We start from the raw sequence: 16,546 nt of genomic DNA, 5'->3' as shown, positions 1-16,546 counted from the left end.
GTATTTTTCTTGAACTGCTTCTTTCAGAGTCACTTACATTGGGTAAAACCACAATTTTGTACCTAGAAATATGACACTTTACACCCCAACTCATCTTGCACTAGTTAGGAATACAGATTACACCTAAAAAACATTGTCTCTATAGCTGTCTAATTGCTATATCCAAGTTTGGTCAAAACTCTGATTCTCCAGGAGCTGTTTACAGATCCAAAGATAAATTATTTGCTCTTCAGTTCTGCTCAAAGAAACACTGATCTTCTAAAATAAATAAATAAATATAAATTTAAAAATTGCAATCAGCAGAATATTCAAATCATACAACCTCCTATGTAAAAAGCAATGATAAAAGGATGTGTAAGTCACAAAGTCCAGATAATCACAGTACTCAGCAAATAAAGAGTTATGAAGCCAGCTGCAAGTCAGTTCTGTCTAAAATGTAACACTTGCATGCAACAGCAACGTTTCCTGCAGTAGTGTACATTTATCAATCCAGCTTTCGTAGCATGAACTTACAGTCACAGTTTAAACACTTTCAGAGCTACATTACATAATTGCGTACATCCACAAATTACCATTTTGTGGTTACAGTGGTAAGAAGAAAAGCACGTCTGTCCGGGGGGAAGTTTGAATGGGAGTGTCGCTAACATCTTCTAAAAACCAAACGTCTGATGTTTAATCAGATACAGCCTATGGGAATACCTACCATGTCGTATTCCTGTGCTTGCTAGGATTCTGAGTGATTTTACTCATCTGATTACGCAGAGGAAAAAAAAAACATTCAAGAATCTGAGCAGTGTTCATTTAGTACTAGATCACCACGCCCAGGACATTTTTCTTGTGTTTCACTACCCAATCCAAAAAAATTATATTCACACCAAAGAAGTTTACTGAAGTATTATCAGCTTGAACTCTATTATAGCTAATAGCAAAAAATTACTTCCTGTCTTCCTTTGCGACTTCTTTATATTATGCCATTTTGTATAAGGATTATTATGCAACATGATTTCAGACCAAAAAAAGAAAAAAAGCTAGTACCCAGTGTTTTGTTTTGTTTTTTAAAGAGCAATAAATTGATTTTTATTTAAACTTGAAAATGACCAGTAGCGCTTAACTAGAAATTAAATTTCTAAGTACACTAAGACATGAGATGTTAAATTTCATTCTATGCCAAAACTAAAACGTGAAAAACAGGTAAGTGTTTGCTGTCTTGACAAAAATCTTTCAGATGTTCCACTGCCTGGTCATTTCAAGAGCTCCTTAGGTATAGTCAACTAAATTTGAATTCTCTACTCTGATATTCTCCGAGTTCATTTTATCACAGTACTAAGATGATGAAAACGCACTCTCTCTTACACCACTGATAAAACAATTCAGCATAAGCAACAATCTCTACTACAGATAAAGAGTGGAACAAGAAAATCATGATGTCTGTTTCCAGAATGAGCAATGAAGGTGTAAGATGATCATATTTTAAGGTCTACAATCAAGCTGTAAAGCTGCAGTCTTCCTGTCAGTCCTGAATTTTTTTAGTAATTGTTTTCATTAAACATCAAGTCACTGCCTAAGCATGGCGTGCTCATCAACATCCATTCAACAGACAGCTACTAGTCTGTTCACTACTGGTACTATGGAAGGGGAGGAATTTAAGCCTTTTGAACTAACTTCCAGAAAACAACCCAACTAGTGCATAACAATACTGTAACATGCAGGAAGTATGATGAATGCTTTCTCCACCCTTATAAGGGTTCTGCATTTGGGGGAAGAGGGCAAGCGTGCAGAGCGGAGTGGAAGCGCTGAAACCTGCCAGTGAGACAGAGAAATGAGAATGCCAGTGGCTGCCTGGAAAAGACTTAGGCATGCAAATAAACTGGGTGTATATGGAGGAACTAAAATGAAACAGCTATTCGAAACTGCAAAATGCTTGCCAAAGTCAAAATACTTAAGACTTACACATTCAGAAATGTTTTAAAAGTTTCAGTGACTAGGAGGCTTTGCTGCAGAAATGGGGGAAAGCAAGAAAAACTGTTTAAAGAAATTCATGCTTTTAGCATTTTTTAGAACAATTACGTCTCACATCCTGTGAGGCTGCAAACAGATCCTGAATATACTGGAAGTATTAATACCCACTATTTTCCTTTATCAAAGAAATTCGAGAGATCTGTGTATCTCATCAGCTTTGCTCCAGTAAAGGTAGGAATAATACTAGCAATACTTCATATACACAACAATCAAATTACTCCCCTCCGCTTGAAAAAAAAATTCAAAACTGAATTAAATTATTATTACTACTAGCCTTTCCTACTAATGTAAGAAATTAAACTCTTATTTGCAGAATCAAAATGCTGGTCAAAAGGTGATTTTTTCATTGTTACAAAATTGCAAGGACCATCACAGAGAGCTGCAAAAATAACTTTGGAAAACTGACTACATTATAGCAACCAACATCCTCTAACATAATTAGAAGTCAGACTATGCCAAAGACATTATATACTTCATCTAAATTGACAAGTTAATTTAAACTAGGGCACCTTGCCTATGCCTTCTGATAGCTTTGGAAAAGTAAGACATCTAGGCAAAAATTCTATGCCAACACCACCACTTAAGCAGCTTCAAATGTTATTCTAGAAAAGCCACGTATTTCCCAATACGTTCTGCCAACAACCTAACAGGTTGCCTTCATGTACTCCGAACATACGCACATGGCTGACAAAGATACCATCCCACTCCTCAGTTGATCAGGATAATAACAGCATTTAAGTACTTCCATACCACAGCAGAATTATTTGTTAATTTGATGGAGGAATGGACCTTCAGACCAGAATATCAAAGGAAAGCCTCATGTAACAATATAACAATAGTGGTGGTGATGGAGAATCAAAATACAGGACTACCCTTCTTTATTTAGAAAGGCAGGGAAAAACAGCAGCTATTTAGAACAAGGACTAAGCTTTACTTGCTCAATAATTAGTCTATAACTGGAATAAAGTTGAATTTAAAGGCATCTTTATGAAACAGAACAAGAAAAACAATTTAGCTATGAAACATTAATATGTTACATCTAAAAAAGTCCTTTTTAAGTCCAATGAAGATGAATACTGTGTTGTATTAATTAGGGTAAATTTATTCGGAAGGGACAGAAATAGCTAAGTGCATTACCTTCCTTCACAAAATCCTGACAGCAGACTGTCTTCCACATTTCAAAGATGCCAGAATTTGTGGATTCAAAAAGTAGGAAACGTAAGTCACAATCACTGCAGCCATTATTGCTTTCATCTTTATTTAAATGTTAAATGGATACTCACCAGGAAACATTTATCAGGAAAGAGAGAAGTGATCATGCATTACTAGACACTTGTGTTAGACACGTCTCAGCATCAGTTATTGCCTACTGTTACAATAAACCCTGCCTACCAAAAGAAGTGGTAACTTAGTAATTGCTCTACCAGAAAGATGTTTGAAAGCTGGAAAATAGTACTTTATTCAGCATATCACTACTCTGCTTAAGAAACTCTCAAGCTTGGAAAGCATTCTGTGCAGATCAGTAATTAAAAACACATCTTTCCAGGAAAACATAGAGATAAGCTTATGTTAACTCACACAGCAACTCAGAAGTCAACTTTACATCAACTGAATCTTCCCTGTGGTTCAGTTTTTAAACCAAATGCATTTCCAAATGACAAAATAGTTGGTTGCAAACGATTAGCATTTTATTCGTTATGATTCCCTACTGAAATCTTTTTTTAAAGATGTACTAGCTCTACTGTTTCTGTGGAGGAATGGCTAAGTTATGCCTGCATGTTATGAGGGCACTTGCAAAAGAATATTTTGAAGTGAGAACTTTTAGAATAAAACAGCACGTCCCAACAGGATGTTTCTTTCACGTGCTCTGAAAGTCTTTAACAAATAAAATGTTATAATTTTTACAGATAATCTATTCCATTGTTTTACCATGGAACCATTACAGTTTTTGCTAATATCCAACCAAAAATATTCTAAGGAGGAAATGAAACCTTTTCCTTCAGTGAATTTGAGGGACAAACACTTAAAACCCTCACAGTAACAAGTTTCTATATACTATTACAAGATGTGTGTCCCATGTTTTTCTCTTCCAAGATTAAACAACTTAATTCTTTAAACACTTCTTTCTGTTTCTTAAATCTCTTCATTATTACTGTTTTCCTCTAGACTGTTTTCCATTTATCCCTCTCCTACTTACAGTGGATTAACCAAAACTTAACACAACATTCAGTGTGAAACCACTCATTCTTGCTAATACTTTACAATTCCACCAATTCATCCCCAAAATAATATTTGCATCTTTTTTGCCTTCCCCTTTGTCAAATGTTTTGTGGTTCACCATAACTCTCAAATCCTTCAAGTTGTTTACTTGCAAGCCAGTCATTTCCTATTTTGTTTATAGATATTTGTTTTCCCCTTCTTCATTTCACATCAAGTAATTGACAGCTCACCAACTGATCAACACTTTCTACTTTGCTTCACAGGATTTTGCCTAATTGATCTCAGATCAAGGTTTCAGTTATTCACTCCATCTTGCAGACTGAGCGATCTGTGTGCAGTCCTCCCTTCTCCAGCTTAGCGTCACTTGCTTTATTCTGTGACCCAATTACTAACATCAACAGAATAAAGTCTTCTAGAGGACAGACAACTTTGGAGATTTAACACAAAATGACCTTCGAATTTCACAGTCCATCTTTGTTAGCCTCTCAAGGCTTTTCAAAGTCAGATGCACGTCCACCTGATGGAGATTACATCAATGCTGTATTACTTAGCTTGTTTACGTGAACACCACTTTGAACAATACCAAAGTCCTATTAAAGTTTAAACATATCATATCTGTTATCTTCTCCTTTCTCTGCTAAGCTAAATGCCTTGCCAAAAGGTATGATGACCTCACTCAGACTACTTTGAGTTGACTTGGTGTCATTTGCTGTATACTTACAGGCTAATAATTTACTCCTTTTTTTAATTTTAGTTAGACCATGTGGTCTAATTCTCCTACACTGTATTAAAAACTGAGGTAGGCACTGTTTTCCTTTCTTCCAGTCCACTCAGTCCTTCCCTGTTCTCATAAGAACTCTAAACAATATTATCTTAGACTACTACAGAAGCACAAGATACATTTTTCAAATCCTGCCACGATAAGCAGATCTAAAACTTCAACTTGAGCCACTCTTGAGTTTTGCTTCAATTTTTTTCCAAGTAAAACAGTGGCAGAAAGACCACAAAATAACTCACAGCTACACTGTGTGCATGCTTTTTACCTCCCTTTGCTTTCCTCTGCTCTGTTTTAGAACCTTCTCCTTTTGCTTTTATTTCCCTTGTTAAACGCAGTGCATTTTGTATTAATCTTCCTCATTTAATGCAAAAATCCCATCCCATATGTTTCACTCCATATGTTTACTTTACAAGCATCCTGGTTTATCTTTTCTGAAATCACCTCCCTCCTCTCCAGTTCTCAATACAGCCACAGTGCTTTTTATATTTGCTTCTCACCAGAACAGTATGCCACTGAACCCTTACAAAGCCATGTTTTAGTAGCTGTCACAACTCAGACCATTTCTGCATCTCTCAGGTAACATGCCCTAAAGACTACTCATTAGCTTAAGGAAATTGTAGAATATGAACCTCCTCCTCCTTTTGCTCTCTTGGATTTTTTTTCTCCTTAGAGTGCTGTTAGTAGTTAGCAGTGTGCTGACACTTCACAATCCCTTTTACCCTCCATCTTCGATTCTCAATCATTTTTCCCCCGTTAAAACAGTCTAAGGCAACTAAGACTAAGAGTCTAAGGTTTCACTTCCTCCCCAAGCAGAAAACTCCTCTGCCACAGCCCAAGAAACTGAGACCATGTCCTGCATATTCTTTTCGTAACAGATAAGATACTCGTCATCCACTGACACCAAACTATTCTCTGAACACTTCATATCTTTGCCCCAAATTCCACAGCTTTCTAGCTGCTGAATAGGTGTCAACAGGAGACCTTTACCGTGATGTCACTTCTGTGTTCCTCCTCCTCTTGTCTTGCCTAGCAACGGTCAATAAAACTCTCTGATTTCTTCCTGAGCATCACTGCAGTCACCTACATTGATATGTAGGATTAGCTCTTTCCCCTTGCTACAGCTATCCTTACAGAAAGTTGTACGTTCTACATATGTATTTCAGTCGTACAGTTTGTCCCACACAAAGGTCTTGAAATCAGTAATTACATAATTTTAGCTATAAAAGATGACCTGAAATTTCCTCCTGTTGCCAAAACTCCTGAAACACAGGCACATTGGAAAACATCCTCTTTTTCTTACTTATAGTTCTTTTGCAGGCTTCAGATCTCTCCTCAGACTGGCTTTCATTAGCTTACCTGTCAGCTGTTATCGCTAGTACTCATTGTGTCTTACCTTATTCTGGTTTGGGGGGAACTTCAAAAAACGCAGCACCACACAGCGCTAAAGAAGGACAGGAAAGAATACGATTTCATTAGCATATAAGTACATCATCATAATTTCAAAAGTTAATTTCATCTGAACAGCACTAATGTCCGATTCCCCACTCTAGCTCATCCAAGAAATTAAGTGTTTTAGAAAAACTAAAGAAAAGCAAAATAAGTATTTTCAATGGTTGTTTCACTCAACTTGAAATCAAATAGATCAATTGCTGTTTTCAGATATGCCGTGACCTGTTGACTTTAACAAGTCAGTCACTCTGTGCTTTCAGTCACCAATTGTAAAAGGGGAAATACTGCCTTCGCTTACAGCAGTGTTCTGCAAGTCTGATCTTTCAGTTTTGACTGCCACTAAAAGCTCAGTATTAAAAACAAACAAAACAACAACAACGACAAAAAACTTACTTTTGCCCCAAAGGTCTGTGGAAAAAGTCGTAAGATCCACTAAAATATCATTTGCTTATAAAATCAGCAAAGTGTTACAAAATATTAAGGAGATACTTGCTTATTAGTTACCAGCAAAAGCTGCACATTAAAATACTTAAAAATACTAAAACCTGTTACTTCCAAACTCAGTTTTAAGGGAAGCACCTACCAAGTTACATGTTTAAAAAACACGTAATGCACTGGGCTAAATGCAGCAGGTTTCCAAATGTTTCACCTTACAAAACACACATTTTTGTGCGATTCACGCAATTCAAAAACCTTTTTAGTGTACATGGTAGGCTTAGGCATACTCTAAACAAAAGTGAGCTTTACAGAGTTTTTAAGACTTCAAAGATATCTCAGAGATGTATTAAGTAAATTAGGCCTTTATCCATAAGCCTATTAAAATAGGATGCCTTTCCTCACAGAGCAGATCTAAAGAATCTCTCTGCCCACAAAAGTTTGATGAAATTAACCATTATACTTATTAGTCACTTTTTATATTAAAACCAAATTTTGACATAGTATTAAGGGACCTGAAGCCCCACTAGGTTAGGTAACAGGCAGCCCTGTCTCAGATTAAACCAAGAAATTTACTTCCACGTATATATTTAAGCCTATTCAGGTAAGATGTGGGCAGTAACAGTTGGGTACCACGGTAGGTAAAAAAAAAAGTAACAGGTGTTTTCTTGGGTTCTCTCTGAACAATTCCTTGTCTCATTGGTCCATTTGGACCTTTCCTAGACGATCCAAAAAGGATTACATTCTACTTAAAGCACTTGGGGGGGGGGCACAGCAGTAACAATCAGATTAGCTAACAAAGATATGCAGATAAACCTTAGAGTAATACCTCAGGTTTATGCAATTTGCATATTTTTACCCCTACCAAAAGACAGGCAATTAAAAAAAAATTTCCATAGTAGGACAGCACCAAATATAACAAGTACTTTGTAGGTCAAGGCTGAATACTGTCTCTAGACAGTGCTGAGTGGGAGAGAGCAACAGTTATCTTTAATTACTAATGTGTAGAGAAAGGGCACCATGAGAAAAGCAAAACAGATGACAGCGTCTACTCCAAAATCCTAACAAAAGAAGGTCTGGACATAGACGTTAGCTAAACCCAGACAGAGCCCCTTCAATATCTAAAATGTCTCAAGTTAGCATAACTATTATAAACCCTTGTTCATCTGTATCTGTACAACACTCTCAGGTGAAAGTATATCTCTCTGAATTTTGATTAAACTTGTCCTGCAGGATCTAAATAACATGCAGGTTACACAACAAAAATAAAACACAAATAAATGGAATACTAAATACAATATTCTGGATTTGACTACTCCATTGATATGATTGCTGGGTGGCACCTCCTCTTTGTCTTCCATTATGGCTGAGATGTTGATAACAGAGCTCAGGTCTGATAAGCCTGTATATTTTGTGTACACAGTAAAAATACGTTGTTATCTTTACAGTGTTTCAGCAGTTTGAATCCTTCATTTTAAATATTCCTGAACAGGTAGATCAGTGATTGAGTGATCTGATCATCATTTCTGATCTGTTCAAAAACCTGAATTACAAAGTATTTCAAGCATGCTCATTTTAGTGACAACCGAACACTTAAGTAAACACACCACAGAACAAAACTAAAAGATGCATCTGATTTTTCAACAGAGATTTGTAATTTAGCGATGCAACAGCTTTCAGAATAAAAACGTATGCTAGATGGCAGAGATGAAGTACACTGTAATGTAATGTTCCTAGTGAAATCTGTTAGAACGATTTCTTATCCTTTATAATCGTTTTCCAGTTCAGTTTTGAAAATGGATTAACTTGTAAGAAAAGTAATATAAATCATCCTCAACATGGTAAAAAAAAGTGTGTTAAATATGTGTTATGTATTTATCCATTCATCAATTCCCAACCAGTAGATTTCCTCCAACCACCCCCTCTGGAAAATTCAATTGCTATTACAGTTATCTGTAACAAAACTCATTACAGTATTTGTTCATTAACAAATCATTTCTAAACAGGCATAAGGATAAAAGGATAAAAACTATATATGGCAAAAGAACAACATACTGCTTTTCTAAAGATTGGATGCAGATGTCAAAAGGGAGTAGAGCAAAGCTCAAATGAAACTTTTCAGTTGCAGATGCAATTTATTTAACTAGTCACTACTTACCAACTTCCTCCCGCACTGTGTCTTAGTAAGGCCATTATGGTGATCCAGAGTAACTGATCCAGATTTAAGAACCACAAACTTATTTTTGTTGAGGAATTTTTCAGCTAGGTCCCTGCCTTTGCAATTCATTACACAGTTGCACAAGCATATGGGCACAGTACAGAGGTCGACCCGTGAGTGGCCAAAGATGCCAACTGCTTAAGAATTATTACCACTGAAATACCTGTCCGTATTTTTCACATGCTATTGAGGTATTGACTGATTCTTCACCTAGAAGTACTGTGAGTTGTTGTTGTCATGGCATTTTTCCTTCAGTTATCTTAACTGCCTCAGATTTATTTTTTATGTTTGCAATTTGAAAATCAAAGACATAACATGCTTATCTGCATGTAGAAGAATGTCCTAAATCCAGAAGAGAACAGATTTCTTGAGATGTCACTACCCTTTAGCACTCCAAAGATCAGATCAACTAGACCCTAATGTTCTCCCAAACTTCATTCTCTACAGGCATCTCCCTAAGCCCTTCCACTGCTTAATAACGCTTCAGTCAATGCGCTATTGCCAAAGTGTTTAGTTAATTGAATCATAATCCCATACAGCCAAAAAGATGGAAAAATACAGGCTACAAAATCAAGCAGAGAAAAAAAGAAACAGTGCATGGAGGTATGAAAATTTAATGTATTAAACATTAAGAGGCTTCATATTTTTTGAAAGAAGCAACATGAGCTAGAACAGCAGTGAACTCCAACGAAGAGTTCCGACTGTCTACTACTTTTTGTTTTGATAAATTCTGCAGTCCTTTTTCTGCAAGTATGCTTAGTATTCAATTAGTGAGGAAAGAGGGGGAAAAAAAAGTCATCAGAATATCTAACATGACTGTCCTTATTCTCTGAATAAAGAATTTAAGCGCGACTCCCACGTGAAAATACAGCAGCTTGGTAACAAACAACATTCCTAATGCAGTCCATAACAGTACCACGGCTACAACGAAAACCATTTCCAATTGCTACAGAAAGCAAAAAACAACAACAGAGGGATGGCAACTAGCATAAAGAAACTTATTTCTCACAGAATACATTAAGATTTAACAATTGCTGTACTACTGAGATATAATCAAGAGCCTTTGTTCTAGAAAAGCATGGGGTCAATACACACACTTTTGAGACTCTAGCTGTAAATTTAACATCCCACTGAGAAAGACACATACTTCTTAAGCACCATATCATGATAAAATTTTTTTTTAAATCACAACTAAAAGTTAATACTTACAATAAAGGGACGAGAAGCTATGGAAAGGGCTGCTGGATGTGCTCAAAGAAGTCACTGGCTTCACAGTGTGCATACACGCACGACTCCTGGTGTCTTATATATCTTTGGGGGGGGGGGGGAGGGGGTCACTGGTCTTCGTCTCCAAGAAATCAGATGGTTACCTGCAAGAATCTTTCTTCTCCAAAGCTGTAACTATAGCTATTATTTTAATTTTACTTACAGAAATTCAAGAACACCAGGTGATCCTTGAAAGTTAGACCAGAATAACAGGATCTGACTGGCATCAATACAGATACCTTAGATTAGACAGTAGGCATTGTGAAACCAGGAGAAAAACTTTGATTTTATTTCTTTGCTGCTTGATATTTAATATTGGCCTAATATTTTTCTAAATATGTCCTAAACCTCATTTTCATAAGGTAAAGCCACCATGCAGGCCTCCTGAACTGTACAGTTTTCACTAGTTAAACACAGTTAGGGCAAATCTATAGGCAAATCTATAAACCTGACATTTCCACATTAGACAAAAATCTACTCTGCACCACTGAGGTTTTTTCATGTTTCAGTCACTTGTTACATTATTAACACAATCTGTGGTAAGAGTTGGTGTCAGTGAAAGTAGTAGGGGAATTTCTATAAAAATAAGTTCAAATGCTAGTAAAATTGTTCAGATGTATAGAAAGAAGAATATTTTCTTTCTCCTGTTACCACTTCGGCTCACATGGTTTTAAAATAAGCTTCAGTATAAAACTATGTGGAATTAGCCTATCCCAACACAAAGCTTGGGAAATGTCACTTCAGCTTCTACTTTTTGAAATAAGCAGGTACATATAATTTGTTATTAATTTATTATTATAAACAGAGCATTTAAATGTTTTTGTGTAGAAGCACAACATTACTCTAATGTATACTTCCGCAACTCCCCAGTATAACTAGAGAAGAATCTTACTTAGTTGATTACCAACTTGTGTTCACCTATGCAAGATCTTCTTTCAGATACTGAAGCACTTTGGGAAGCAACCCTCTAACCCCCAGAAGGAAATCCATGGCTCTTTTCAGCTCCCCCTCTACTTCCCTTCACTCCACGCAGTCTCATAAACTGTGGGATCTGAAAACTCTACAGTATTTTTCACGAACACTATATGCAATTTTACGCATATCACAAAGTCATCTACCTTTGCTTACTATACTCCATTGTAATACATTTATTTTAAAAAAACACATGATATACAAGCAGAACAACAAACCTCAGATTTAAAATTATCTGTATAAAAGTCATGAGCTTCCAGTTATCATGTAAACAACATAGGGAAAAAACTCTCAAAGACTGGTAACAAATCTTGCCTTACCATTATTACTATACTATTTCTTGCAACTAATTACACCCATCACCACCACCTACTTCTTAAGCAGATGAGGAGGTTAAGTGGCCTCTGTTCTTAGAATGAATGGTGTCTGAAAAGGCTCCTGAATTCCTCTGCATAGTAAAAAATGGATGTTAATTTCAGTTCCTTTCCCTGAGCCTAAAAAGCAAACAGGAAGGTAGGGAGCATAGTTCTAAGTGTGCCAAACCTTTTACCACCGTTGCAGTTGTTCCGCACAACTCAATCATTGCAAATTTAGGATAGTATACAGCATAACATCCATGAACAACTGCATTCTATCTAAACTTCAATCAGAAGGAGGGAGAGAGGTTAAATTACACAAAGCTGCTACTCAAGCCCTGTTTGTGAAGTTACTGATACGCAAATACTAATTAATGACAGTTTTAATGGTCCTGAAAATGAAATATCTGCCTATTTTGCTGATATTGAGCTATTTTTGCAGCAGAAGCTTTAGCTGTGTGCAGTTTACACTAGCTAAAAGTTATGTGGACATTTTTATTCCAAGTTTCCACTCCACAGCCTCTTCAATTCTAACTCTGGTTTGAAGGATTTAAACAGAATATGACGCTTTTATGTTCAGAGAACCCACCAAAAGGGGGAGGCAGATGGATAAAAAGGTGTCATCTTCATGTTATCTCAGAAAAGACAGTTGCAGGGAGGAAAGTCCTTTCCTCTGAGCACTAACTGAACTCAGTAAGAACATGTCCACCACACTGCCCAGGCACTTCAATCAAAGCTCATCTTTACGATGTGATGTCTATGTTCAATACATGATATTCTACATGTGTCCTCATCCAGGGTCTCAATATGCTGGGCAATAGGGAGGGATTTGGAAGATTAAAACAACAGAAGCATGGAAAATTTTGTAGCTTTTGAATGAAATATACATGGCAATATGGTATACAAGCATTGTTTTCCAGCTCAGTTTTGTTCTCTATAAGGTGGATAAGACCATACAAAACAAAGTGAGGAAAGCTGTGTTTCCTGCCAGTATGGAGGAAGTTTAGCAATTGCTCACACAAAGTGTAAGGAAGTATTCAAAATCAGAACAACACCCTCCTATTTGGCTTAGGAACCCCTTAAGAACAATCTTTTGATTTCTTTATACAAATAAAGAATTTTGAGCATAGCACCTCGCATGACACCATTCAATATTTTAAACCATATCTGGAAGCAAATGACACCGTGATACTTGTTTTCTTCTGCAAAGAACTCACAGTTTGCATCAGACTTCAGGTATTCATTCATTTTTTTCTTTCCCCTGTTCAGTTATGATCTACATCCCCATGATAGTGGAGCATTCACTCAGGTTTCACATTATAGATAAGTTTTACATAACCTTACAATATGCAGATGGTACCAATTTAAAAACAATTTTATGATTCTGTACTAGCAATGAATAAGAAGGTATGTTTACTGTTCAGCTAAGCCACACAATACTCAGAATGGTATCAAGTGATACATCCACTGGTACTAGGTGAAAACACACACCAGAGAGCTAGAGCAGAATGAATAAACCTATTGATTCCTGGCCCTCAGCATACAGTACCACAGCCTGGATAACACAGTAGATGTCCCTGAGAGGCCAGCTGTTAAAAACAAGGGAGAAAAAAAATGGTTCTTAAGGTTTAACAGTGTATCAAATTCCTCATCTGTCAAACGGCTGAGTTACACAAATAGGAGTGTGTAACAGGTACTAAGCTTCCTTCCTTTAAACTGCTGCAAGCCCGCATGTATCTGGATCATACACTTCCCAATGGTGAGGGCTATAACCAGCTGCCTAGCCACCTTCTTACATTGGGCACACAAGATTCTTCAAGACAATATTAATAGTGAGGGGAGGAAATAAAAAAATAAAAACAGAGGAATTTGAATTATGTTAAGTTATAAAATGGAAAGTTAAAAACAAGTTAATAATTCCAAGCATCCTAAACACACATCCATACCTCAGCTAAAAGAAGCCTGAGCAATTCCTGAGCAACAGCTTAACTTAATACAGCATCCCTGCTCCTTCCTGAGCAAAAAAAAAAAAAAAAAAAAAAAAAAAAAAACACAGAGAAGGTCAGAAAGTGATCATCACATACCACAGAAATAACACACTGAGGTGAAGACAACATCCCACTGAAAGGCTGGAACAGTGGAAAGAACTGTGGGAGCAAATACAATAAGCTATTACACTGGTATCTCCTACACAGTTCACAGGCCAGTTAAGTTACTGCCACTGAAAAGCAACCACCCTTAAGTATCTCCAGCCCACTACTGTTGTTGATTGGAGGAAGGATAAGTGTATGGAAAAGAAAAGGCAAAGTTTAGTGTTATGAACTCCACCCTTACTACATTTGTCACCCACTGATAAAACAAGAAAAAAGTGCTTTTTAAATAGAGGCTGATTTCATCACCTTCAACAAGAAACCTGCCCTGTTTCAAGCTTGAACTAGCACATAACCCAAACAGAAACAAGACCATTTTTAATGAAGCCTAACTACCTCCCAAGCTTCTCTGCAAAACTGGGATTTGCTTTATATTTCTCTTTGTATTATATCCAGCATTCTCAGAAGTCACCCAAAATAGAAAATAAAACAAAAAAGACACAAACTAGAGTTTGTGCTCTGCTGCTTTCCCTGCCACTTTACAAAAGATACTATTAACCTGTGTTACATTTAGAGCACCCTTTCAGCACAGAAAACGGGTAAAGGCAAAGAAAAGTAAATTTAACTGCAATACATTGGTGCTACATAAAATTAAAATTCCATATGCACATTGACTCAAATAGCTGCTTTGGGTCAAGTAATCTTTGCAGCTAATCCATTGAAGCAGAAGTGCTTCCAACTTCTAATATTTCTTTTGTAATAAAAGCCTTTTGTGATTGTACTCAAGTAGAGTTAGTGTGATTAGTTATGACACCTAAAACCGCTGTTTTAACAGTTTAGTCTAAGAAATAACTATAAGCAAATAAGAATACATCTTCCTGTTTGCCAGTGACAACAGGTGTGTACTTAAATGTCAGTTAACCAACATACTAAGTTAACACAGGCAAATACATAGTTTCATTCAGGTTAGAATGCCACAAAGGGTCCTGAATCCCAACTCCAGCTAGTAATTGCTTCCTATTCCTAAAAATTTAGTTGTTGTTTACAGCAAGACACTCATCTCTTCATCTCTTTTCCACTGATGACACACCCTGATCGCATACGCCTTGGCTTTCCAACTTGTTTTCATAGCTGCTTGGTTTGGTAAATTTAGACAGAAGCTCCTCTACTCACTTACAAAAAAACCAATCACAACTAGGAAAGATGGAACAGAAAGCAATATATTACATTTGTCATGTATCTGTTTTTTTGCCTTTTTTTCTAGGCAGGCAAAGGGTGTGCAGTTGCTGGGGGGTTTTTTCTTCTTTCTTTCTAGACGATCTATGTTTATACACGCATACACCCAAAAGAACACACAATGTTAGAGAAATTAGGTCAAAGAAATGCTCTATGATCCAGAAAAAAAAAAAAAAAAAGAAAGGTTTTAATGGTCCTTAATCCTTATTAAGGTTCATGATGGAGTCCTGGTCCAACTCACTCACAAGTTTTGCTTTCCCCAGAAAATTCTGCAGAACCAGATGCAAAAACTCCTGCCTACACTCAATCACACAGCCTCGGTGAATCTTTTGCCTACATCCAGCCCATGGAATAAATTAAAAATAAAAATTACCAGTTTCAAGATTAAGTATTTTAAGTTCAAATCTTAACAAAACTGCGCTTTTCCTATTAGTTGAAATAAAATTCAATGAATGCAAGTTGCACCTTACCTTTTCTGGGTAATTTCTTGGCATGAAAAAGCAAAGACACCCTAAGCTGGCCATATTTCAACCAGTACAATATTCAGAGAAGGCTGTCGTTAATAAGCAGCACCAGCCAAAAACAGGAGAGTATTTCTACCACGCATATGTTCAAGGAAGAGCCACTCCAAATAGCACAAGCTATTTCAGTTTTTTTTCCCCTACCTGAAGGCTTAATGCCAAGAATCAGCGGTCTGTTCTATATTTCTTTGAAATCAAGAGAACCATAGATACTAATTCACTGATCCACAGACATTAAGAAGAAGCTCAAAACACAGCTGAAGAAGACGTGTTCATCGTCAAGGATCTGTAGTTTCCGAGGAATGACTTTCAAATTTTGGGGGTGATACTTTACTTGCACTAATTTCAAGATGACAAAACTGCAAATTCCACATCATAGAGAAACAATGAAGCTCACAAAGGGAAGAACAGGACATTCAGGTTCTTGAACTTGTACAAAATGGGACCATCATAAAACGCACCTCAAGAAGATCCACTCAGCAAGACAGCAGTTAGCGAACAGAACTGCTCTCTTCTTGTCAGACAAGACTAAACAGCAAAGCTGCAGCTGGCCAGTAATTCTAACCATAAGCTTTTTGCTATTAGAGCAAAAATCCCCCACTTGTTTAAGCATACAATCTTGTCCATGGCCCTGTCTCCAACACCAGTAAATAACCTTCTCAACAGAAGTTTACTGTACAAAATGCCAAATTTACCCAGTAAGATTAATTTTTAATTTTTTTAAAAAAGGAAAACTGTTTCATACTTGGAAAGCAGTGTTAAAAACAATTATCAAGTCTGATATGACACAAGGCACCTCCTGCAGAATTTGTAGGAAACATGAAACCAAGTTGATCTCCCCCATAATGAAACAGTCTTTCTGCAGACACTATACAGCTATCATAATGCGACTGTCAGCAGGAGCAGCTGCAGATATTGCAGATGTAGTGAAATCAAAGACTTATGTTAAAAATGCAAGACACCCCTCTCCCTTAGCACACTTCAAA

General features: G+C 36.7%; 1 protein-coding gene across 4 annotated transcripts in view; it reads right to left on the bottom strand.

The window, feature by feature from the left end:
- IPPK (inositol-pentakisphosphate 2-kinase) overlaps window positions 1–16,546 on the bottom strand; it is a 70,281-nt gene that overhangs the window by 19,057 nt on the left and 34,678 nt on the right. For all 4 annotated transcript variants that reach the window (XM_064518801.1, XM_064518802.1, XM_064518803.1 and 1 more), the window contains one exon: window positions 6,411–6,458. Coding sequence is in view for 1 of the 4 variants with exons in the window: in XM_064518799.1 (XP_064374869.1) it covers window positions 6,411–6,458 (48 nt within the window). In the remaining 3 variants the exon portion in view is untranslated. The remainder of the gene's footprint in view (window positions 1–6,410; window positions 6,459–16,546) is intronic.

This window comes from Dromaius novaehollandiae, chromosome 12 (assembly GCF_036370855.1).
Source record: "Dromaius novaehollandiae isolate bDroNov1 chromosome 12, bDroNov1.hap1, whole genome shotgun sequence".
NCBI classification, from domain to species: Eukaryota; Metazoa; Chordata; class Aves; order Casuariiformes; family Dromaiidae; genus Dromaius; species Dromaius novaehollandiae.
This window is presented reverse-complemented; position numbering and strand designations above follow the sequence as displayed.